Here is a 27,080-nt window from a genome sequence, read left to right as displayed (position 1 = left end):
ATCTTTCTCTATATTTGGGAATTGTGGCCTCTTGGTTAATGTGAGTATGTTCTATGTTGGAAAGTGCATTAATAAGCTTGAGTTTGTCATTTGTTCATGCTTGGGTCGAATTCTATTTCATGGGTCGAGTTTATAGCTGTACATTTGCATTTGTGCTTTCTGAACGAATTTCTCTGTAGGTTCATGATCCATATCAACTTTAAAGTCATTTGATTAGTTGGATTTTAGGTGGTGAATATCGACAGTTTTTGCACAAATTTGTACATGCAGAAACAACACATCTACAGTCTATCTATCGATTTCGTTAAATGGCTAAACATGAGCATCTGTGTTTACTACGCAAGATTTTTGTGGTACTGATATGAGCATTGTTATGTCTATTTTTGCATGCATCTACAGTCCATCCAGAATATGTGGTAGTTGGTTTGCTCCGTGCCACCTTCTTTTCACCTATTCTTCCAGCCAACATATATGTTTTTGCGCCTGTCGTTTGTAAGCTCGAAGATAGCAAACCAAATCCGTATTGCCTGATTGTGTACTTTTTTGGGCACTAGTAGAAAAAGAGGCTTCCATACGCCCCCATTAGTCCCCAAAATAATCGAACCGCAATCAAAGGGGTCTTTAGTCGCGGTTTGGGAGGAGACCCGCGACCAACTATCTGGGCCCAGTGCGCTCGGTCGACAGCTGGCGGACGGGAGGGGCTTTAGTCCCGGTTGGCCTGGCCAACCGGGACTAAAGGTCCTCAGGCTGGCCCGAAGGCCTTTAGTCGCGGTTGGCCAGACCAACCGGTACTAAAGGGCCCATGAAACTCTACCCCTCCCCCCCCCCCCGGTGGACCGCCTTTTCAGTTTTAGAAAAACCAAAAGAAAATGATGGAAATGTCAAAATATAAAATAAAATAAGTTTCTCATGTGATATGTGGTCTAGTTGTTGGGAAAATTAACAAATATGAATTTCGACTTTATTTGCAAAATCTCTCTGGAATTTCTTAAAATGGGCATAACTTTTGCATACGAACTCGGATGAAAAAGTTTTTTATATGAAAAATCATCTACTCGAAAAGTTACATCCGAATTTAACCGGGGGAACCCCGTTAAACATTTTCAAAATCCTCAAAAACCTAACAGAAAAAAAGATACGGGGCTTTTAAGATCTGGAGAGGCAAAAAAATTCAAAAAATTTCAAATTGTGGTCAAACTGTGGTCAAACAATGGTCAAACTAATTATTCTAGAATATTAGTGTTACTAAATAATTATTTCAGTTTTTTTTAAAATTTTAGTCAAATCTGGTCAAACTGTGGTCAAACAGTGGTCAAACAATGGTCAAACTAATTATTCCAGAAATATTAGTGTTACTAAATAATTATTGTTTTTTAAAACAATAGTTTCAAACTCAAACAGTGAAATGTGTCACTTCATGCTCAAGCTAAATTCCTGAGGGTTAATAGAATTGACATCCTACTATTGTCAGGAAAACAACAAGTGCAGACTTGGAAACGAGGGAGAATAGAACCCGGAAGTTAAGCGTGCTCAGGCTGGAGTAGTGAGAGGATGGGTGACCGTCCGGGAAGTTAGATGATTTGGAATGATGAGGGATGATTAGAGATTAGAGGATAAATTGAGCAGTGATGAGGGGTGGTGATTAGAGATTAGAGGTTAAAATAATTCAGAAATTTGAAAATAAAAGAAAATTAAAAAATTCACAAAAAAACCAGGTTTAGGGGGGCTAAAACCCTAAACCTGCGGAGGAGGCCTTTAGTCCCGGTTAGCCACGAGAACCGGGACTAAAGGTCCTCCGCCCCGACGGACTCCTGGCGCCCATGTGGACCATATTTAGTCCACATATTCTCGGTTGCACAGCCGGGATTAATGGCCTTTGCGAACCGGGACTAAAGGCTTATTCTCTACCAGTGGGGTAAGATTTGCCCGTGTGACTCTAATTATGAAAGGCAGGAGGCCCGTATAAATAGTATACACAGGCCAGCTGTCTTCCCTGGCTTATAGATATTAATAACCAGGTTTGTCCTACTTCTTCAGATCAACTCCTCCAAATTGAACAGGAGGTTATTAGTATTTTGTGAACATTTTTGTTCGAAATAAGATATGAGTTTTGAAATCCCGAGTTTAGTTAAAGAATCATTTCTTTAGCAAAAGTTGCTAAGATTTTATTGCTGATTTATGGGTACAGGTAAAACGCCGTGATAATGGGATTTAAGTTACGGAAGCAAAAAACTGAAAAAACAGGAAGAAAGATGGAAGAGAACCTTATGGGTCGGCCCAAAAGTCATGGTGGTACGGCACCGATGCTGATCAATAGCGCTTTTTCTTGGGCCTTGCTTTGAGAAGGCCGCTGGTTGAGGCCATTTCGGTCATTTTTCCATCGGATACATAGGTCCAACCTAGAAGGATTTACACTCTCTCCTCGACGTTTTCTTTTCCTCTCGCAGCTCGGCGGCGTCGCCTTTGGACAAGCCCTCTGTCTCGATTCTCCCTTCGCAGCTCAGCTCCACTGACCAGGTCAGTCCTCACTAATGGACGGTTACATGCTTTGTTTTCCTTCTGAACTCTAAATGTGTGCTCGCCTTTGAGGAATTTCTTGGATCCACGTGTTCTTTTCAGATGGCGATGGCTGACGAAGAGTCCGATGTCCATGGCTCGCCGGGTTCCGCTGGCTCCACTAACAGCTGTCTGCGGGCGCTTGCACAGGTCAGATGAAACCCATCATGTCCGTCCTCTCTCTGATTTTACTAGACGGTTAAAAAATATGATCAGTGTGTGGCTCAGGAATTTTTATAATCAAAAGAAATACTCACATATGTAAACATTGCTAACTCTGCAAAGAAACACGCATCTGTTTTAGGGATTATAGATGCGCGCATATAGTTGTAAAGAAATAGTGATATTTAGATCCAGGCAGTGTAATGATTTAAACTCTATTTCTTTGACGCGCTCTTCGTGTAGTTAATAGTTTTGTAGGTGTTTCCTCGATTGATTAGATGTTGTCTATTCCTTCTATGTAGCTACAATTTGTTTAGAAAGCGCAAGCATTCTATGTGCCAATTAGATTTCTGTCTTTGAAGGTGATCATATTGACTGCTCTTACTAAAACAAGTTGTATTTTCAACTGATTAATAGCCCCATTGTTCTTAAAAGTGCTTGTCACATGCTCAATGACAATCTGATTAACCGATAGACTTACCATATCTTTTTATCACTATGATTGCTTTTATCCGCGCCTGATTTCTCTGACATCTCTCCCGTACTGTGATGCAATTACTTTAAGCAGTTCCTCGTGGCCTTATGTCTTATGTTCTCGGGCACTGTAGATACCCAGCGAGTGTTTAGGACCCCACACCGGGCAGTTCTTGAGATGCTCCTAGCACACCTTGGGCTATCACCGGATCAGCATGAACGTGTTTATGAGGACGGCAAGATCCAACGTGCTTTCTATGTTTGTACATTAATTGTTAGGTGATTTCTTATTGTGTGCATACAAACAAACCTTACTTCCGAATGATTCTTCGTTAGTTTTTTATTTTTATCATGGTTGAAAGAATATTGAGTGCAAAAATAACTTTGCTTAAATCTGGTTGCTCGGCTGACAAAGGTATGCATTCGTCTGTGTACCATCTTACTTCTCCTGTGATGCTTTCTATGCTATGGATATTATGTATTGGATAAGGGCCAGTGCTTACTTAGGCCATTTTGATTTTGTTAAGCCTATTGTTAAAGTTCAATATACTAGGGCCGATGCCTGAGTACAACTACATATGGATTGTCCTTGGAATTTCCTTTACGGTGAATGGATTGAAAATACGGTTACCTTGGCCATTGTTATTTGATGCATGCAGTGTGAATGCATATGCTAAATCTGACGTTTGGACCGGCGCCTTCGCGCCAAGGCACGATCCCGATCTAGTGTTTAACATGGAGATGGGAGACGATGAAAAGGGCCGATCACCGCGTGTCCGTGTTCGTCATCTCTTGCGGGCAATTTATATGTTGGGCGTGATGGTGATATTGTTCTCGACGAGCTGCGGCGGAGGCTTTAGGGAGCGGGAAGGGGCCGGCGTGGGGTGTGATGATGACCTTGGGCCGGGGCTCACCGTGGAGACGATGCATGGTGTTGCACGATGCCACACATGAAGAGAAATTGTAAGCTACTCGTCTGGAAGTAGACTGGCGCGGCGGGACACACGCGACACGTATGTGCACGCGCGCGGAGGAGGGTCTGGGGGAGGCTGCACCTCTCCAAATTGGATGCACAACTTTTGGTAAGTGGTCTCAAACTGGGAGAGGGTAGGCCGGCCGGTACTTGTGCGAGACGCTACCCCGTCGAATATCTGCTCTTGTGCGACCAAGACGCCACAACACGTACAGCTGCATCGCTCATGGCTTTGTACAATGCCAAGTGCTTAGAGAAATAAACGAGGTTTTCGAGCAACCATAGTGAGGACCGCGTCAGACAAGTAGATGCTTCAAGGAACCGTTGGCTCGCTCCAGTAGGAGATCTCGAGGGATTTCGGCTCATGGTGCGCCCTTCCGGGAGCGATTGGCAAGGGATGCTTCCGGGATCCTTTAATGGTGGAGTCGGTGGTACCGTAGGTTCAGTCGTCCGGAGGGGGGGGGGGGGGGGGGCAACCGCCCCCCGCCACCACATATGGAGTAAGCTCTGTCATTGTCTCTTTGTCCTGCAAACAACTGTGTGGCCGACTACGGCTACTACCTGAGCATTATTGTCATACTATAATCTATGTTACTTAAATAAAGAAAAATAAAAACATTTGGCCTATTTTGATCAAACATGAAATCACATGGCAAGCATGTATCGCAAAGGCAAACAGTAAGCCTTTTTTTTCTATTCCTAGACTAGACTAGATAGGTTTGTAACTCTGTATGCAAACTATATAAAATTTATAAAGAAGAAAATGTGGGAATAATTACTAAGGTCCGGTTCTATAAAAAGGGAAGTGGCTCAACACTTGCTGCCCTTGCTGCGTGATAGAAAGTGTGTAGGAATACAGTTGCAGTGTAAGAACAGCAGGCACCTCACCGACAGTAGAGTACATTAGAGAGAGAGAGAGAGAGAGAGAGAGAGAGAGAGAGAGAGAGAGAGAGAGAGAGAGAGAGAGAGAGAGAGAGAGAGAGAGAGAGAGAGAGAGAGAGGGGGGGGGGGGAGAGGGAGAGGAGCAAGCCCTCAGGCCGGTGCTTCACAACTTGGACGCTCACCGTTGGTCTTCCTCACGTGCGTCGCGGCCGGGCCGGGCAGCTTCGACGACCAAAATCACCGTCGCGCGATCAAGGCAGCATCACCGGCCAGGGCAACTTCGACCACCAAAACATCCGGCGCTCTTCCACAAAGAACTACCGGGGCCAGGGGCATCAACTTCGTCTTGGTCGCGCGCGACCCAACACGTACGACCTCCAACAACCTCCAAGAACTACCGGGGGGAAGGACAGTTTCACCGGTAAGTCCTCCGCTCCTGATCAGTCCAACCCAACATGACCTTATAGCTAGTAATAGTTGAACGTTCGTTGATCTCATCCATCTGGTCCACCAAATTCCTGCGTGGCGGTTCAGCTTCAGGAGGATTGTCTCTATTGATCAGTTGAACATGAGCTTGTCATGTCGCGAGTACGTGTGATCATGGGAGAGAATGACGCGATCATGTGATCAGACTACCATGATTGGTACAACTTTGTACGAAAGTTAATAGAAAGTTGAGACACTTATTTTGGGACGAGGGAAGTAATAGTTAGAGTATTAATTTGGATCTAATCTTGTTTGCGCTGGTTCCGATGGTTGCGTTCACCGAAGACGTGTCACCACCCGCGCAGATGACACTCTTTGCTTTCACTGCCGCCGTCATGTAGCGCCCCCCCCCCCCCCCCCCCCCCCCCCCCCCCGACGTCGCTGGGCCCAGCGAGCGTCTGCGCCGCGGGCAGTTGGTACTATGACACGATAGGTATGCTGCAGCCCTTTGTGTTGTTTACTATCTTCACCGCGGCGTTGATCACCTACAACGTGAAGCGCCGCCTCGCCACCGTCGGTGGGGACGGGACGCCGCCACTGCCCACGAGGAGGCTACGCATGTACATGTGGCTGGCCCTCGTCCTGTCAATGCCCGCTACCATCCGAACCGTGCCGTCCGGGCGGTTACAGGTGGTTGAGGGGGAGATGTCCTTATCTGGATTGGATTGAATTGTGGAGATGTGCATTTCCTGTCGACAGTTTGATTAGCCGTGTATCAAAGGAAAGGACGCCGGCCAGGAATCAAGTGCCCTTTGCGGCTACGATGGGGTTTTTAATTCTGCGGGCAGGTTCCAAATGAGAGGACCTGCTACCTACGGTGAGTGTGACGGCCGGATGGTGGTTCCTCTGTACGGTCATCGTGCACCAGGCATTGCAATGGTCGATCAGTGGTCACCAGAGACGGGTGGACGTACATACTGTAGCAGGGTGCATATATGAACCACAGGGCAGGGCAGGGCAGGGGAACCTTCTGTGTCGCGGAAAGGTCGGATCTTCAGCCTTCTTCATTTGGAAATCCATATATATCCAGGTTTTCTTGGCCACAAAAAGAAGAAGAATTTGCATCTGGATAAGAGGGCAATGCCATGCGCGCCCCGGAAGGCACTCATACAACGAGTACGGAATAAAACTTCACGATGATTTTTTTTGGACCCGAAGACACCCTGAGGACTTGGAGTCCAAGCCAGAAGAGCCACAAGGTGGCGGCAAGGGTGGAGGGCGCGCCCTGGGGGGCGCCCCTGCCTTGTGGCCCCCTCGGGATCCCCTGACCTACCTCTTCGTCCTATATATTCACATGTATTTCAGAACCCTCAGAGAGAGCCAAATACTTTTCCACCGCCGCAAGTCTCTGGCCTCGTTAGATACCATCTGGAGGCATTTTCCGGTACTCTGCCGGAGGGGGATTTGATCACGGAGGGCTTCTACATCAACCCTATTGCCCTTCCGATGAAGCGTGAGTAGTTTACCTCAGACCTACGGGTCCATAGTAAGTAGCTAGATGGATTCTTCTCTCTCTTTGATTCTCAATACCATGTTCTCCTCGGTGTTCTTGGAGATCTATCCAATGTAATATTCTTTTGCAGTGTGTTTGTCGAGATCCGATGAATTGTGGATTTATGATCAACTTATCTATGAATATTATTTGAATCTTCTCTGAATTCTTATATGCATGATTTGATATCTTTGTATTTCTCTTCGAATTATCGGTTTGTTTGGCCAACTAGATTGTTTTTTCTTGCAACGGGAGAGGTGCTTAACTTTGGGTTCAATCTTGCGTGATTTCACCCAGTGACAAAGTAGGGTAGCGAGACACATATTGAATTGTTGCCATCGAGGATAGAAAAATGAGGTTTTCATCATATTGCTTGAGTTAATTCCTCTACATCATGTCATCTTGCTTAAGCCGTTACTCCGTTCTTTATGAACTTAATACTCTAGATGCATGCTGCATAGCGGTCGATGTGTGGAGTAATAGTAGTAGATGCAGGCAGGAGTCGGTCTACTTGACACAGACGTGATGCCTATATTCATAATCATTGCCTTGGATATCGTCATAACTTTGCGATTTTCTATCAATTGCTCGACAGTAATTTGTTCACCCACCGTATTTTATTTGCCTTCATGAGAGAAGCCTCTAGTGAAACCTATGGCCCCCGGGTCTATTTTTCATCATACTTGTTTCCGATCTACTATTTTGCAATCTTTTATTTTTAGATCTATAAACCATAAAACCCAAAAATATTTAGTTACCTTTTAGTTTTATCTATCTCTATCAGATCTCACCTTTGCAATTGACCGTGAAGGGATTAACAACCCCTTTATCGCGTTGGGTGCAAGTGTTTGATTGTTTGTGCAGGTGCATAGGTTGGGGACTTGCTTGTACCTCCTACTGGATTGATACCTTGGTTCTCTAATTGAGGAAAATACTTATCTCTACTTTGCTGCATCACCCTTTTTTTTAAGGAAAAAACCAACGCAAGCTCAAGAAGTAGCACCGAAGACCTACACCAAGTCCCATCCAGCGCCTACGCCACCCTTCGCCCCCCGCCCCGCAACTCTTGAGCCCAAGCGCTTCAGCCGCCTCGCGCCCGTAGTAGGGGAGAGGAGCTCCCTCCCACGAGCCTCTCCAGCGCCCGCAAACAAGCAGGCCGACCGCGCCTCCTTCTCGCTTCCCTCCTTCTTCCTTTTTTCCACCGCGTCGCATCACCCCTTCCTTGGCTCCTATGGCATGGACGTCGGCATTAAGCAGTGGCCCGTGCCCGGCGGTGGAGAACGTAAATGGATAAGCAACGGTGGTGCCCGTGGTGAAGCAGTTTAATTAAGGCTCCTGGGTAGAATTGTAACTAATGCAGGCGTGTTTTGCAAAAACAAAGCATTTTCTCATATACCCACTTAAAATGGGACCGCGGGTTGAATCCTTAAAACAGAGGGGCTTTTCTGCAAATATGCCGACAACGTACGACCGCTTTATTATTATTAGGTAAAGACTAGCTAAAGGGCCCCTGCGTTTATGAACATTGTAGAAATTTTCGAATATTTATAAAATCAAGAATATTCTTTGAATTTATGAACATTTTGTATTATTCGCAAATATATTTTTAAAATTGTGAACATTTTTTAATCAATTTTCTTAAATCGGCGAACATTTCTAGAATGGAGGAAAACATTTCAGAAATTGGTGGAATATTTTTTTAACATTCACGAACACTTTTATGATTTAGCAAACAATTTTTTAAATTAAAAAAATATTTTTTGAAATTCATGATCCTTTAGCGAACATTTTATGAATGAATAAACTATTTTATAAGTCACGAAAAGTTTGCGAATTTTTAGCATATTTTTTCATTCATGACCACTTTTTCAATTGATGAAATTTCTTTCGGTTTCATTAATGTTTTATAAAAACATCATATACACTGTCTGATTTCACGAACATTTTTCTGAAATTTCATCATTTTTTTAATAAGTGAACATTTGTTTACAAAATAGCAAACATTTTTTGAATGCACAAACAATTGATGATTTATTAAACATTTTATTTCAAATTTCAAATTTTCTTAAAATTTTGTAACTTTTCTGAAGGCCCAAATTATTTAAAGTAAAAAAAAAGGAAAAGGAAAAGAAATATAACAAAATTAAAAAAACCGGCCGCCCGTCATGGGCCGGACCGAATGGGTGCATTGTGTCTTCTCCCAGTGCATAGAGCGCAATATAGGAGGATTCCCCTGTGTGAAACTTTTTTTTATCACTTATAGGTGGCATTGTTGGATAATAATTTGCAACTTTGGGGGAAATTTCAGTGATGTACCGTCGGAAGCAGTAGCCTCTTTATTATTTACTAGCAAAAGGGGCCCTGGGTTGCAACGGCAGAAAAACAAATCATAGCCTCCAATGACTATTACCAAATTTTACTGCAGCACCGAGAGACACTAATAAATCATAGCCTCCAAATCTCAGTTTCGTGAAATCATGAACAATTTAAAAAATCATGAACATTCTTATAAACTCGTGCACATATTTGAAATCATGAATATTTTGCAAACTCTTGAACATTTTTACAAATTAGGGAATATTTTATGAAATCATGAACATTTTATGAATTTATGAACATTTTTACAAGTTTCCAATAATGTTTTAAAATTGTGAATATTTGTTAAACAATTTTATAGAATCGGCGAACATTTCTAGAATGGATGGGCATTTTTTGGAAATTGGTGGAATAATTTTGAAATCCGCAAACATTTTCTTGATTTAGTGATTTTTGTTTGATTTAACGAACATTTTTGGAAATGCATGCTCATTTTTTGAATCAGCGCACATTTTATGAATGAGTAAACTATTTTGTAAGTCATACAGTTTTTGAATATTAGAATATTTTTCCAAATATGAAAACTTTTTGCATTGGCGAAATTTTGCTAAAATTCATTAACATTTTTAATAAACGAACTTTTTCAAAAACAAAATCAAGAACATTTTTTAATTTCCCGGAAATTTTTCGAAATTTCTAATTTTTTAACAAGCAAACATATTTTTACAAAATCGCGAACATTTTCTGAATCCACAAACAATTTATGATTTGTTAAACATTCAACTTAAAACTTCACATTTTTTGAATTTAAGGAACTTTTTTGAATTGAAGGAAATTTTTGGCAGACCCAAATTATTTAAAGTAGAAAAGAAAGTAAAATGAAAAATGAAAAAAGAAATTTGAAAAACAGGCTGCCCGGACATGAGCCATTCTAAATGGGCGCGCTGTGTCTTCTTCCAGCGCGCTGAGCGCAATATAGGATGTCTCTACTACATGGGCCGGTCCAGGCGGAGGATTACTGTATGTGAAACGTTTTTTATCACTTATAGGTGGCATTGGTTTCCCTAAAATATGGTGGCAATGGCGAGTAATAATTTACAACTTTAGGGGCAATTTCCGTTACGTACCGCCAGAAGCAATAGCCCCTTTATTATTAGGTACAGGTATGGAGGTATAGATATCGTTATCATATCATTATGGCGCCCTATAATCTATCATATAGTACATAATCTCATATAATATATAGCACATACTCCCAGTACTACGGAATATTAGATAATTTGTTTGGGGCACCTAGGCCCATTTGGGCAAGTCATATTCTCTCGAAATAGGTTTTCGCCCTGCTTTATAAATAAAGCCAACATCCATACAGCTAGTTCAATAGTGACGAAGCAACAAATACGGCTGGGACAATAGCACAATCACGCCCAAAGGAAGCACAAAAAAATAAGAAAAAAATGCACCTTGTCGCAGGAGGCTTAACAGCTCTGTGGAGAGGAGAGATGACAGGCGGTAGCAAAAAGCGCAACTGGCATGAGCTCAAAACTACCGCGGTCCCGCTATCTAGATAACGGGTGCCAGTGCTAGAGGAAAGAAAGAAACTTGAAGAATGAGTCAGAGTCCTGCTGAGGGAAGACCCTCTCAATCACCATTTTATTACATGTCGTTCATATAGTTTCCATGACATCTCCGCAAATATAAGCCATAATAGGTGGCGCCGCCCCCCGGTCTGGTTAGCTCTGGTTTCTAGGAACTCGGCAAGGTCTAGGGCCTCCCAGTCTGTCCCGAGGGCCTCGTGGAAGAAACTCCAGAGGACGTTCACCACAACGCACGAGAAAAGGATGTGGGACCCAGTCTCTGGTACATCACAGAGGCGGCACAAGCCAGTACTACGTCTATGCCTCTTAAGCATCTCTGTCTTAGAGGGGAGCCGGTCCAGCAACAATTGCCACACAAAGATCTTGCTCTCCAGGGGCAACGGGGCCTTCCACGAAGGCGCGGTCCATGGAATGGTCAGCATACGACATAGCTCATGATATGCCGAGCTCACAACGAATACATCCGAAGGTGAATGACTCCAAGAAATGGTGTCCGGATTGTTCGGTAGCAGTGGCGGGAGGGCTGCCTGCAAGCTAGGCCACTCTACGGTTTCTACCTACCCAAATTTGCGTCGGAACAAGATGTTACAATGCCCATTCTAGGCGGCCACAGAGACCAACAATATCGAATCAACACGAATAGCGAAAAATCTAGGAATGCACACCCGAAACGGCTCGCCACCAACCCAGGGATCCGGCAAGTCATATTCATTAGTTCATGGCTTACAATCGACAAAATAATGATTTTTCATGTTTTGTTTGCATGCATTAGTACCCTCAAGGGTTAATGATTGCTTTGCAAAAAAAATGTTAATTTCCTAGCAATAATTCATTTCCAAAACAAAATTGCATGGTGTTTCTTCTATAGTAATGCATGCTAGTAAATTTATAAATAATTTCTTTCATTGAAAAGTTATACTATAGTCAAATAGTCTGAACACTTGTACTTGGGTACGTATATACCCAATGACTTATTCTATGTTTTACATACATACAAGCATAGTTCAATATATTTTTAAGTGCATATACTCAAATCCCCACAAAAATGTGTTCATACTCAAGATATTTCTCTATATACATACCTCGATGTGAATTTTATTTGTTTATACCCATAAATGTCAAGTGGTACATGTACCCGAGATACCCACGCGTACATGTTATTAGATCATGATATCAGTTAGTGGGTTGATGGCGATGAGGAGCGCGAGCTCCTCGTCATCCAGCGCGTCGTTTCCGGAGTCGAAGTTCTCTTCTTTCACGAGGTCGTCCCTGTCCATGGGATCGGTCTTGCTGCCGGAGTTGTGGCCGAACCTGATCATGACGGAGGGGGCGGAAGAGATTGGGAGAGGAAGTGGAGGAGAAGGGAGGGGAGCGGAGAGGGGACAGAGAGGACTGAGGCTTTGAGTAGGGTTCGTCGAAGCGTGTGGGGGTTTTTGTGGAGTGATGAGGGCGGCACGGGGCATAGCTGGTTGGTCCGATGTGGCAGCAGTGTCCGGCCGCATACTGGGCTCCTCATATCCGCCCCACATATGGACTAGATATGGCGGTTTCAGGACAGCCCGGGCGATTGGGCTGGTTCTGGGGAGCCCAGTTAGGTGGCAATTTTTACTCTGGGCAGTCTGGCCGGCGTTTAAGCTGTATTTGAGGGCTCCGGTTAGTTTGATTCCATTGTTATACGGTTTCATGGGTGTAAATAATGTTGTACAAACTGGGTAATTTCCTACTGCTCACAATTTTCCTTTAGAATTCAGCTCCAACCCAAGCACGACTCTTCACCAAGAAGGCTCGCTCGTGGCTGTGAGAGATTTTGGAATACAGCTCAATGTGGACTGCTACGCTCTTCTGCCCCACGGTGCAACACTTACTGATCTAATGGTTCAATAATGTTTTGTTTAAAGGAAAACTGAACTATCGAGCTAACTATGAATCTGACTACATGGGAATTGCGGGTGCCGTTTATTACATTTCACTCATTAACGTGATTTGACAATGCACCCTGGGAGTGGGAGGGGTGGCTGTACTTTTTTGCTTGCGTACGCAGTGCTTTAGTCTGGCAATGCTGCAAAGAACCTTGTTTGGCTCGGTATCTAGAAGTCGTCGCTGATAAATTAAGCATGCATGTTACGAAAGTGTGGCGAAGTGTGTACTTGACAGATACGACGGTTGCATACTCCGTCGTGTACACATAGCATGCACGGGCATGGCCGGGGAGGCAAGTGGATGGCATGTGACCCAAGGAAACCTGGACCTGAATACAGTGTATAGCACAAGTCGGATGGCAGAAACTGATCGAATCATTCCAAGCGAACCAAGTTAACAACTGAAACTGATTATTACATGATGATTTTCTCCACTAACACTCCGGATAGCATATAAGGAAAGTTCTCAAATGCATACATCCAAAGGAGATAAGATACATCACACCTCACATACCCATCACCATCTGATAATTGGAAAGACAGCAGTACTAATGACATGGTAATAGTCGAGCCATAATCGATCGAAAAGACTAGTAAGCAGCCCACATGATGACTGTCGCGAGCTCATAGTAGGTAGCCACACACACTAGGCCAACGAAGGTGCCGAAGATGCAGGCAGAGGCCTTGCTTGCCCCGCTCCAGCAAGAGAAGGTCGAAGACCTCACCTGCGCCATGTAGGACGCGAGCACCGCGAGAAGAAGGATGCTCACGAACGACAGGAGGAGAGCCAGCATCCCATATGCTCGGATCCACAGAGTCGGCGGGGGCGCGTCGGCCGCGGCGGTGCGGCGCTTGAGGCTGGAGGTGAGGAGGCCGGAGACAAGGATGGAGAACAAGAGGTAGGGCTGTATCATGCCGATCCGCTCGTAGTAGACGTACGGTGCGACGCAAACGCTGGGCGGACGGAGCGAGCCCTGCACCGGCGGCGACGGAGTGACGAGGACCACGAAGACGAAGAGGCCCGCAAGGATGGCCACGACCTCGAAATGGTGTGCGAAGGTGTCCTTGAGAACTGCCATGCTCCTGCGGTGGGTCAACAAATGCCGCATGGTTTAGGTGAGAAATTAAGAGGCACAAGAACCCGTGATGCCTAAGCAGAATGCATGAAGAGAGGAAAGAGGAGCACTTACAAACACGAGGCGCGTGCGGAGGAGGAGGAACGCTGCGCAGCAAACGCAGCTGGAGTGGGTCGCGCCGCGCGTGAGGAGGAGGAGGACCAGCAAATGCAGATGGACGTTGACTGACGTGAGGAGAGGAGGAGGACAGTGGAGCTAGGAGGAGGTATGGAGTGGGGAGGCGACCGATTATATAGGGAGAGGGTGGGGCGAAGCTGTATTATTTTATCTTCTCATAATAACCTAATTAACCCAAGTACCACGGGGGCAACGGCCGGGCAGGGAAGGAGGCAGAGAGTGATGTTGGCGTTGTTTAGATAATTCTCTACTCAATAATACTACACGTACAGGATATTCATACAAAGCTCGAGAGTGCTGGCTGCCATAGCTCGCTTGGATATTATAGGAGTAGTACTACTTCACAGAGAGCCACCCGGATGTGACATGATGATGCCGCTGCTGCACAAGATTTGGGCTTCCCGCAGAATTCAATTCCTGCCTCAAGCTTTTCTTTGTGGCTCGTCGTGTGTTTATGGAGAGAGCCACCTACTTACATTACTACTACTCCCAGTTTGAGCCCTCTCTCTCAGTTTGAGAGATGCAGCCTCCCCCGGTTGTCAAATCCTTTTCGTTTCAAAAATGGGAGGCAAGCATGTGACCGCTGTGCATTTTGCACACTGCTCCACGTATTGCCTCTTTGGGTTTACCAAGGCTTGCGGACCGTCTTTGAATTAACAAAGTCATCAACTGGCCATGAGTTACAACAAACAACCCCAAATTACAACGGCCAAACCGATACAATGGGGAACACGAACTACGACCTCCACAAGCAGCTAATGAAATGAATTCTGACCTACTTACATTACTACTACTTCTAGTACTACTAGTCTAATCTATCTATCCTCGCCTGCTTGTGCAAAACAAACAAAATTTCATAACCGACGCGTCTTCTTTGGAGGCAAACATACCAGAAGCAAGCGTCCTCTTTGAGGGCAAACATACAGAAGCATGATCGGAAGGGCCACTGCAGTTTTAGATGGCAATGCAGTTTTCGGTTGCGTTTTTTACACGTCTGAAATGTATGGCATATTATGTACATCATGCCGGGCAATCTGTGTTGTCACTAACTTGCATAATCATGTCTGGAGGATTTACTAGCACCAGAGTAATGGACAAACAATCAGGCCAACACGTAACCATACAAACATTCATTTGCTAGTCAGTAGTTTCCCTACCATGGAATTTTTTATGCATACCCGGTGCCATTTTTTGTGTTTTTTTGTTTTCCATACTATCGTGGCAATTTTACTAGCATGACATTTTTATTGTTTCGATCATGGCAAATTTTTGTATGTGATTCTTTTGTTATAGCAAAGTAAAATTATGAGCATGGCCATTTTATTAATAAGAGCATCAGATTTTTTTACTGGCATGTCATTTCTATTGTTTCAATCATGGCAATTTTCTATTTTTGTGATATTGTGTTATGAAAGAAAAACATAGAGTATGGCCTTTTTCAATAAGAACACGACAATTTTATTTTCAGTGGCATGAAAATTTTATTATTTTGATCATGGCAATTTTCTTGTTTAGTCATTTCAATCTTCGCATCACTATCACCCAAACTAAATTTCTTTTTACCATGGCAGATACTTTTTTGTTGGTCATGGTACCTTAAATTTATAAAATTGTGAAAACTTTGAAATATATTTGTTTCAGTGCACAATGTAAAATTCCTATGTTTTTCTTTTAATTGACATGCAAATTTTCCATGTTCGATTTTTTTTGTAGTTTATCATGGCAATTTTCTGTAGGTTTGTTTCTTTTCCTAATTTGTTTGTAGCTTACAATGGTTTGTTAGGCATCTCCAATGCTAACCCTCTAAACGGACACCATATTCGTCCGCATAGGACGCATCCGCGGATAGTGATATGGTAGCCGGCCATCCAACCATGCCACGCATACATTTCAAACCAGATTTGAACAAACCGGAGGAATTACATGCATAACGGATGATTTTTATCTAAAGCATAGCACATTAATTACATTTTCGACATATTTTATTAAACAAAAATGACCGGACCTGAACTAGTCTAAATCTAAGGCGCCACATACTCTGTGTCCTTGTTGTTCCAATTTGTGCCAATGTCGGGGGTTGTCTCCATGTCCGGTGGTCAGTTGAGCCCCGTAGAGTGAAGGTGCAATCACCGGCGAGGAAGAGTAGGACATGGGACACAGACCGGCTCACTGACTCGAGGCCTTGCCATCTCATATGCCCTACTTCTTCTCATCGGAGGCCACAATCTGTCCGCACCAGTGGACGTGGGGTCGATGATGGGTGCGGACAGGGGGGGGTGCTCGTTGTGCCACCGGCCCCAACGACGCGTTGTTAGCGGAGCTAAGGACGCGCAACTGTCGACGTTCTCATCGTGATCGCCAGCGCCGCCTCCATGTCCGACAATGTCGTGACTGTGTTGGTGGCACAAGCACAAGAGGCCCCGTAGAACGCCCGCTGCTCGGCGACGAAGTTTGGGTTCTCTGAGGCTAGGGCCTCCTCGCTCGTGCACTCGGCATAGATTTGGCCCTCCGCCAACCAATGCTGCTCAAGGAAGGTGAGGTTGTACCAGCATTCCTCTTGTAACACCCAACATGCGGTCCTAGCCTTGACGAAGACTTTGCAATCCTCGCTAAAACGCATATTGGCCGCCACAACATATGACTTCATAACATACACATCGACATATGTTTGGTAACATGGTGGACATCATAAAAAATACAATTATTCATGAATAGAAGAGTAATACAAGATAAGATTATGGCAACATATGTCGATACATAAATATTTCACCAATCAGAAGTCAACATGATCGAACATTACATGAATCAACAACAAAGAAGGCACATGTCCGAGTATGGACAAGAAGCAAATATACTAAAGAGGCAAGAGAAATTAACTAAGAAACGTCCGCCCTGCTAATCCGAGGCTTCCTAATGATCTTCGTCGAAGAAATTATTCCAAAAAGAACGTAGCATGTTCTCACTTTAGAGCGATGCTTTACCTGTACCTACATCTGGGATTGTTGTGGTATCTGTGAGCCTTCTGGGACTCAGCAAGTACATTACAAGGGGAATCAAGACTAACAATACTTATGGTTTGGAATATGATAAAGTGATGAGCTTGCAGCAAGCATCTAAGCAATGTAAACCATCCAGTTCTACGAATATTAGAACAACATAAGATAAATCATATGCATAAAGGGGTCGCAACTAGTTGATCAAGAAGTGATCCTGATAACCTACCTACGAACCATTCATAACGCCACCGCATCCTCTTCTTTCTTGCCGGTGGTGCTCTCGGCTAGTGCGCCATTGCAATGTCGGCACCAGTAAGAGGTCACGTTCGCTTTGGGACGGCATGAATGTGGCGCTGAAGTTTTGGAGCGGGATGAATGCGCAACAAACTTCGCACGGGAAATGGCGTAGGCGAGGCAGAGGGTTCTGGGTGGGACCAGGTTGTCGGATGTGTGCGTGGAAGCTACCCGAACGCCCGCGAAGTACCCCTGGTTTGCCTCTAGTTTGCGGGAAACAAACATATGTACCAGTCTGCGGATCGATGGGGTACCGCGTTGGATGACAAATCACGTCCGGACCGCATGGTCCAAATAGATACGGGCGGTTTGAGTGTCAGCATTGTTGGAGATGCCCGTAGTGATTGTTTGGGTTTCAATATTTATACATGAGATCTTACAAAATCAGTTTTTGGAGAATTTTGAGGGAAACCAGTTTTTGTTTTGTTAAGGCAACTAAATACTAATCCTTGTTTGGTTGAGAAAATATAAGGAAACACCATCATATATTTCAATGGCATACCACGGCTTTCGTCCAACATTCACAGACCAGAAATCGAATTGAACGAGAACTAGTTTCCTATAAACTTGTTATCCAAATAACCCCTTAGTGCATGAAATTAGGGTTTTCCGGCCCAACTATTGTTTGTCATGTAAGTGAGGGGTTTGCGCTGGGGCTTTTTCCTACGAACGATTTCAGTAGCTGGTCTATTATCGCCGGAGGTGTCCCTATTTTATCCGCTTAAACTAATTAACCCAAGTAGCACGGGCGCATGCAGGTCAATGGATTACTCCAAGAGTAGCACAGCCCCGCCCTGGTCCTCGACCTTGTTGTGCTTTGCTTGCATCAAATACACAAGCCAAGGAGCAAGGGAGTGGGGAGAGTATCAGGTGATACCAACTCCCGAATGCTCCCATGATACCATTTAAAAAAAACAATTTCAAATATTTCAAAAACTTCTGAATATTCACAAGGAGCGTTCCTATAAACCCTATAAAATACAGGCCCAAATTCAATATGCACATTGAGAAACAAAAAAGATAAAATCCGGATGTGAATAGTGTAAGATGCTGGATTTATCTTTTTGGTTTCTCAATGTGTATTTCGAACTTTCATTTGAATTTGTAGGGATTGTGCATTCATGTAATTTGAACATCCACAATTTTATCAGATTTTATAAAAACATTTAAAATTGATTTTATTTGAAGCGGCATCATGGTTGCACCTAAGGGATGAGAGCACACGATATTCTCCCCCAAACGACTGATGTTGATAGCAACGCGAGCCAGAGGTGAAAAACGGTGACTTGACAGCGACATGCTATCGCTCCTCGATCCCATGTGTGTAGTTTCGGTTGCCATTGATGCAGTAACGGAGCTAGGCACGAATGCCAAGGGGGCCAAAAGTCAAAACATGAACAACTAAGAGGGCAAACATTAATTGTTTTCCTTATCTTAATCCCTGCACAGTAAATTTTCTTCATTGATTTGCCTAAGGCTGGGGGGGCCACGGCCCCCTCAGGGTTGCACTAAGCTCCGTCGCTGCCGTTGAGTGTTTCCTCTTTATAGTAGAGCTTTGTCGAGCCATCAAGTGCCTAACGTTGTTCGTATTTTGGGGGTGCAGCGTAGCATGTAGTGGTTTTATAGGTCTGGGACAGTCGATTACTACAATAGCAGCGCAGTCCCGGTCCTCGCTCTCGCTACATGTGCTTTGCTTGCATCAACACACAAGCCAAGAAGGCAGAGCGCGATGTTGGTCCTGTTTGGATACTCTAACTTAGCTAGAGGTTAGAGTTAGTTTCTAGCTCATGAGTAACCCTAAACTAACTCTAACCAAAGAGGTGTTTGGATGACAAGGTTAGATTGACAATAAATGCACTTTCTCAATCATTTGAAGGGAGGGAGGGATAGAGAGATAATAAATTTTTTAATGATTTTTTTAGTGGGCCCCAGAAGAACTAGCTCCAATTAGCACCTCTTGGGTGGGATAGTTTTTTTGGATGGATTAGATGCAACTAGCTCAAACTACCTCTCATGTTTGGATACTTTAGGGCTATTTGAGCCCAAAGTAGCTCAAACTAACGCTAACCCTTGGATCCAAACAGCGATATCACTAGTTAAGGAGTACTCGTTGCAAAGATCACTCCCACCTTTCCAGGGTGCGACAAGTGGCGCGTTGCATGTGCGCCACTTGTCGCAACCTGGGAGTTTTCCTTTTTTTCATAGATTCGTTTATTCAAAACGTTTTATCTCTTAAACTGTGCGTCCAAATCTTGATCCATTTTCACCATTGGATTCCTCGCGTTGAGATCTTCAAAACTAGATCCCATGTTGATAGGTTTTGACGGACTTTTTTTTCACGAAATAACCGGACGAAAAAACCGATCCGGGAGCACGGGGCCCTTTCCGAAAGAGACACGCCCGTGCCTCTCGCGGAACCACAACCGTGGCTCTCGTGGAAGAAAAACCGTGCCTCTCGTGAAAGGAAAAAAAACACGCTTTTTCCGTTTCCGAGGAGGCACGGCCATGCCTCTGGCGAAAACACAACCATAGCTCTCGCCAAAGAAAGAAAAAACAGAAAACACGTTGTTTTTTTCATTTCCGAGAGGCACGGCCGTGCCTCTCGTGAAAGCACAACCGTGCCTCTCGCGGAAGCAAAACCGTGCCTCTCGCGGAATGGAAAAAAACAGAAAGCGCGTTTTTTCCTGTTTCCGAGAGGAACGGCCGTGCCTCTCGCGAAAGCACAACCGTGCCTCTCTCGAAAGCAAAACCATGCCTCTCGCGAAAGGAAAAAAATAGAAAACGTATTTTTTCTGTTTTTGAGAGTCACGGCCGTGACTCTCGCGAAAGCAAAACCGTGCCTCTCGCGGAAGCAAAACCGTGACTCGCGCAAAATAAAAAAATACACGTTTTTTCGTGCAATTTTTTTTAATTCTTTTTTTCCAAAAGTTAAGGAAGACCGGTGCAAAACCGAAACGTCGAAAAAAACCAAAAAAACCGTTTCTAAAGCCAAAAAGCCTGCGAAAAAATAAAAAAAAAATCCGGAGGGAGCGTCCAGAGCGCGACATGTGGCGGGCGGCTAAGAGCGCGCCAAGTGATGCTGATCGTTGTAAGCCTCCCGAAGAAGCCCTTGTTAACTAGTTGCTCTCTCCAAACAGTGCCGTTGGCGTTTTCAATATTACTATTCGTACTTACTGCCGTAGCTGGATATCCACTCTGGCTGGTTGCCATGATTTTTTTGCTTTGCCCGATGAGCGTAGGTCTGCTGCGACCGGGACGATCGGGTCCCACCTCCATCTGGTTGTATAATTTTATTAGTACATCGACTAGACAATCCTGTGCGTTGCTATGGATAATATTATTTCCTACGTATTTGTATTCGGTCTCGATAGCTTTGTTTCCATCAAAATCATTAAATCAACACATTTCATCTACTGTGTGATCACTATTGCACGATAAACATAGATGTATTTTTTTATGCGAATGGACATAAAAGTATTCATATGCAAAATACATTTTTTTTACTTTTTTAAATGAAAGTTCCTGCAAGCTTTCACCTAGACAACAACAGCATGTAGATTGTTCCATTACATACATAATATACAATCGTATTTTTACTGTAATCAGGTACGCGCAAATGTACACGTCAACTAGGACTCACCCGCAAAAAAAAAACTAGGACTCGCAAGTCCGAGAATACGCTTCGACCCAAACCGCTCCAGAGCAAAACAGGCCGGTCGGGAGACGACAGTTTCCTTGCGGAACACCGGTGAAGACACGGCCTCCACCCCCTCTATTCGCTGCTCCGGCGGCGGGTGCATGGGGAGGATCCCGTTTTTCTTCCATGGTGTTCGTGTAGATAGGGTATATGTTTCCTTCTTTCATGTATAGTTGGATGTGGTTATCCTTGTACTTATATATATATGTGTGTATGTGCATCGATGAATATATTGTGAGTTGCATCAAAACTATTCTCTAACATGGTATCAGCCTAAAACCAATGACCCCCCCTAGGCGTGCCCTGCCGCCGATCCTCCGAGCTGTCGCCGTCACCACGCCGCTACTCCTCCTCGTGTTGCTCTTGCTCAACTCTCCACGAGTCGCTGAGCCGTGCTGTCCTTTCTGGTCATCCGCTCCTAGCCCACGTTGTCCCGCGCACCCGCCTCGCGCTGCTAGCCCGCATAACCACTAGCCAACTCGCCCGATCACCTGCATCACCCGCTCGCCCACTGCTATCCCGACCGCTCGCCTGCTTCGCTACCTCGCTGCCTGTACGCCCGATCGCTGCTGTCGCATCCTCTCTCTCAAAGGAAAAACAAAACAAAACCCTAGCCGCCGCCATGTCTTTCTTTCTTTCGCGGGAGGCCGCGGCAACCCTTTTGCTTCCTCTAGGAGCACCAACCCCTTCGATGGTCTCTCGGCCGCCATCCTCTGCGATGTGCCCATCTTTGAGCTCGTCCCGGTGAAGCTTTCCCACTCGGAGGCTAACTTCTACTCGTGGAAGACGTATTTTGGTCTTCTCTCCCGCGAGTACGATTTTCTTGACCACATCGGCGGCCAGGACGACCTTCTGGACCTGCCTCACAATGCCGAGTGGCTGGCCATTGACGCCACCATCATCCGGTGGTTCTTCTTCACTGTCTCCAAGGAGATTTTTCACACCGTTGTTCATGACGGTGACTCAGCGCGTACGCTGTGGACCAAGATCACTGGCCACTTCACCAACAACAGGCTGCAGCGCATCGTCTTTCTTCAGGAGTATTTTTTTGGTCTACACCAAAACACCACCTCCATCGACGAGTTATGCATGCGTCTCAAACTCTTGTGGATGAGTTGCGAGACTCGGAGTTTACCGTCTCCGATGAGCTGCTTCTCTCCACGTTGACAGCCGGTCTCAGTGAGGACCTCAGTAACGCCGCCTTCAACCACACGTTGTTGAATACACTGACCTTCAAGACGGCCGTGGCGTACCTTCGCCTTGAGGAGCGCCGACTGAAGCAGTTGCATTCTCGTGCGCTTCACACTGCTTTTGCCGTCGGGCTCTCCCGCGGTGGCCCTACACTGCCACCCCTTGGCGCCCGCAGCACCGACCCCTCTGTAGCAGCCGCCAAGCAACAATGATGGCAGTAACCACCAGCGTGGCCGTGGCGGGCAGCCGTGCAACAACAACAGCGGCAACGGTGGTGGAGAGTGGCGGTAACAACAACACCCTACGCCGCCTAAATAATAAACTGGGGCTAATGATAATTACTCAGAATTATTTTGTGAACAAAGTTGTTGAGTCTATAAAACGATAGAGATATATTCTTTGAAACATGAGATGTTTCAATATTGTCTGAATCAAGAAATGTCTTGATATAAATAAATATTACAAAAGTGGTAAGAAACACATAAGATTATACAAGAAGAATCTTGATAAAATGGGTTGATTCAAAGTATGATCAAGAATAGTCTTGTCATAAGTTAATGTGGTTCTAAGTAGCTCAAAGCAAGATGGATTGAGATCCTAAAATTAGACAAGACTGACCCAAATATTACTGTGTTTTGAATATGTCAAAACTAATGACAAAGGCTCTACCACAAGCAAATCATAAGCAACACCAGATAAGCCATAAGGTGTTTCGACTCCAGTGCAAGTGGGAGACTGTTAAAAATATGCCCTAGAGGCAATAATATTGTATTATTATATTTCCATTATTCATAATTAAGAGTTCATATTTCATGCTATAACTGCTATGATTCTACAATATGTGATTCAGTGGAAAGCCCATATGCACATGTGAAATGATAAACGGTAAAACAATAGGTTTCCGGTCCCACCTCTAGGACCGGCTCAAGTGTTGTTGGTGATCACATTTTCCGGATCTTAGGATATCGTTAAGCGTAACGACAGTCCTAAAACAACATTGAGAGTATGACGTTAGAAGAACGATCATATTGAATCGACCTAAACTTGTTTGTTATACTTTGTGATCAAATCGTCTGAAATCATTTGTTATAACACAGAGTGTTAGCATGTGTACTAAAGTTCCTCGGACCATGAGAGTGTCTGGGTTACTTCCTACAAGACGGTAGGCTTTGGGGTTGCTCAAACGTCATATGTAACAAGGTGATCATAATGACAACTTTCAGGTTCACTGAAAAGTTTGACAAGTGACCGGGCAGCTCGAGAGTGGGATTTGCTCCTCCGACGATGGAGAGATATTCTTAGGGCCCTCTTGGTGTGACAATATCCATCATCGCATGGCCAGACATAAGTGACTACGTCACGGTGATGCAGGACACGTTAACGAGAAAGAAGAACAAAACCGGTAACTGGAGCAATAGTATAGTGAGCATGGTGATGACTCAGTAGGACATCGATGCACACCGGGTTTTGTAAAATATCGCGAAGCAAAGGGAATGTCACATGATAACCAAAGGTTCACTCTAATTCATTCGTGTAATCATAGGGACCGATATAGATGTCCATGATTCCGCTATCGGTCATTGAACGAAGGGGTTTCGTTCATGTCTATGGTTTACCGAACCTACGGGGTCACACGCTTAAGGAAATCACGACCTGCTGAGTATTAGTAGTGCGGGAGTGATGAGAATATATTTGTGGAATTGTTTCATTATATCCGGAATAGTTCTGAGAGGTTCCGGAAGCGTTTTGGTGTCCTGACAGGGTTCCGGTGAATAATGGGTAATACCGATTAATTATATATAGGTGGAAAAGTATTTCCGGGGCTGTTAAATTATATATATAACGCTTCAAAAATGTTTAAGACATTTTATATTTAATTTAAATATGAACGGGCCTTAAAAGGCCAAGAGGAGGAAGGAGACTTGGGCCAAAAAGGCCCAAGTGGTGGTGGCGCCCCCCCCCTTCCTATTGTGGGGTGGGCTCCTACCTAGGGCAGGGAGTGGGACTCCCCCCCATGGCCGGCGCACCAAGGGAGGACTTTCCTCCCTTGGTGGCTGCCCTCTCCCTCCCCTCCTAACCTATATATACTAGAGGATTTCCACCTTATTGTGTACAAGTTTTGGAGCCTCCTCTATTTCATCTAGTTTTAGTTTTAGTTGGTTCTTGTTGACTAATTAGAGCTAGCTCTAGCCACCTCTAATCCTCATAAATAGAAGCCCAGTGTGGTTCTAATCTCCTCCCTCTAAGTCTCCAGCGACGATTAGCTCTGGACGACGAAGCGCTGCCGGATCGTGAAGACCGCATGCTTGCAACCAAGTAGAGAGGCCATGCTTTCGGTCTTCCGTTCAAGGGATCGCACATGGGCGGTTCACGGGATCGTCATCGACGCTCGAGGGACTCCAAGTACGATCTACACCGACTTTTCTACCTTCGCCGCACTTCGTAGTCGGTAACGATCGTTGATCTCAACCCGTTATAGATCTTCATATTGTTCTTGGGTGATCGTATGTGCGATTTTTTTTGTTTTCTACTACGTTTCCCAATAAATCCCTCCTCCGGATGATCTCTGCAGGCTAGGGTTCTACCTTCGGGACTAGTTTCTGGCCCCCCCTAGGCATCTGATCCCCGATCTGATTTCACGAGGTAGAAGTAGTCGACTAGGCCTTGGTGTGGCACCTCATATGACTGCCCATACGAGCGGGCACGATGGTATGGAATGTCGTCTTCTGCTCTGGAACCGTGGAGACTCCTCCTCCTTTGGCCTCCTTGTTTGATTCTTTTATGGTAAGTGTTTATCACATTAAATACGTCATTCCACTACCATTTCCTGGGATTTCTTCCATAAAGTGCTAAATGGTCCAAAAAGAGTTACCTGAGGGATATCAACAAAAAGAAGTGGGCGAATGCGGTAAAATTCCACAAAGCCTACCATGTAGGAAGAAAATAACTATCACAATTATCACATGAATTGGATCCATCAGTATCCTAAAACAATCAAAGCCATCAAGCAATCAAGAACATGTACTTTCTTCTATGGTGGGCATGACATAATAAAAGATAATCTCAGATTATACAAATTGGTGGAGGTTGACTTGATGTACATAGCCATGTTAATCCAATATGTTTATCTTCTAGAACCAAACAACACAAAATGGCAATAACTATATCATGTGTCCCAAACTTGAACAATTTTACCTACAATGTCTTCATGGTATTGTTGAACTAGAATAATAGATAATCAAATACCATTCTTATTATAACATTGGAATAACTAATATCTAAGCTACCTAGCAGAACTGGCCATAAAAATACTTTATATAGGCTCCAACACATTCATCGTTGAGTACTACTGGAGCTCCAACATCTTGGTGCCACATCCGAAAAAGAGAACATTTCATCGACTACTAAAAGTTCTCAAACTTCAAATTTAAAAATGGTCCCGTTAGATTAAATAATAGCACAAAAGTTTATAGAATTGCGTAGCCAAAAAGAAATAATTGTGAAACCACCATTAGGATGGTTTCTTACTATGATTCATCATTAGTCAAAATATAGCCCCCCCCCCCCCCCCCCCCGTTTCCATGTCATCCGTAATCAACTATTCCCTCCGTTCCTAAATATTTGTCTTTCTAGAGATTTCAAATGGACTACAACATACGGATGTATGTAGACATATTTTAGAGTGTAGATTCACTCATTTTGCTCCGTATGTGGTCACTTGTTGAAATCTCTAGAAAGACAAATATTTGGGAACGAAGGGAGTATCACATAAGCTCCAGGATCTTATTGCATGATTTACGAAAAAAAAATAGCTCAGAAGAATGAAGATCATTCTAAATAGTTTTGATATAATAGATATGGCACTAATTGTTTCCTTAGTGCCACCACAAAAATGCATATCTCGAAGATAAAGCATGGCCTTCCTAACATGAAATTTGATAATTCGAGTTGCTAGGAGTCAATATTCTTGTCCAGATTGTAAGAACTCTGTGACACCCAAATTTTTAGTGCTCTCCATTTGATACGACATTGGGACACACCTCTGAGTTTCATTTCAACTAATATACCTATCTATTTGGACTCGTGGGCATGTTTTGCTTTTGCGATTCTTGAAATGGGCTGACCATTTCCTATCCTTTCTAGCAGAATTATGAAATGAATCATGCTTAACTAAGTATTCACTAATGGCTCCAAAAGAACACCTATTGCATGAACAAATTTGTAGGTGTGGAGCAGTACATGCAAATAGAGTTACATACCAATAATTCAATCATGCCATATAGATCTCAGTTGCACTCAAGTTTGTCATCCCTCACCCAAGTCAATGGGGCGGAGGCTACCGTGGGAGCAGGATCACTAGATGGTCTGGGTGGGGAGGGGGGGCTTGCGCCGCAACCATGCCCTGTGCTGATCGCCAGTGGTGTTGGCCACCGACCTGCCGAGGGGGATTAGGTGGTTTGCCGGGAAATACCCTTTGGCTCCCGCATGTATATACACCCTATATGGGGTATTTTTTTAATAATTAAATAAAATGTCAAAATAGTTCAAAAGTATTTTTAGATTAAACTTGACTTACTTGCGCACTAGTATATAAATTTTCACAAAATAAAAACTAATGTTGACTTCACAGCAAAAAAGACAAAATTTATTTGCTATTATAGGTCACTATTCATGCTATTTTGACCGAAAATTTGTCTTTTTTTAAAAGAAGTCAAAGAGGAATTTTCCTTTTGTGGAACTTTTCTCACTAGTACAACGAAAGGTCAAGTTTATTTCAAAAATATTTTCAGA

The 27,080-nt window shown here is 44.2% G+C and overlaps 1 protein-coding gene across 1 annotated transcript; it reads right to left on the bottom strand.

The window, feature by feature from the left end:
- Nucleotides 1-13,252: 13,252 nt before the first annotated feature.
- On the bottom strand, nt 13,253-14,321 carry LOC123100816 (uncharacterized). The gene is made up of 2 exons (XM_044522689.1): nt 14,049-14,321; nt 13,253-13,941 (listed from the first exon to the last, which is right to left on the bottom strand). The coding sequence occupies exon 2, from the start codon at nt 13,935-13,937 to the stop codon at nt 13,449-13,451; it is 489 nt and encodes a 162-aa protein (XP_044378624.1). The 5' UTR covers nt 13,938-13,941; nt 14,049-14,321; the 3' UTR covers nt 13,253-13,448.
- Between the last annotated feature and the right edge of the window lie 12,759 nt (nt 14,322-27,080).

Source organism: Triticum aestivum, chromosome 4D (genome assembly GCF_018294505.1).
Source record: "Triticum aestivum cultivar Chinese Spring chromosome 4D, IWGSC CS RefSeq v2.1, whole genome shotgun sequence".
NCBI lineage: Eukaryota > Viridiplantae > Streptophyta > Magnoliopsida > Poales > Poaceae > Triticum > Triticum aestivum.
Note: the sequence above shows the minus strand (reverse complement) of the source record. Positions and strands in the feature narration are given on the sequence as shown.

Coding starts and splice junctions, on each gene's coding strand:
- LOC123100816 (XM_044522689.1), bottom strand. CDS start 13,937: ATGGCAGTTCTCAAGGACACCTTCGCACACCATTTCGAGGTCGTGGCC.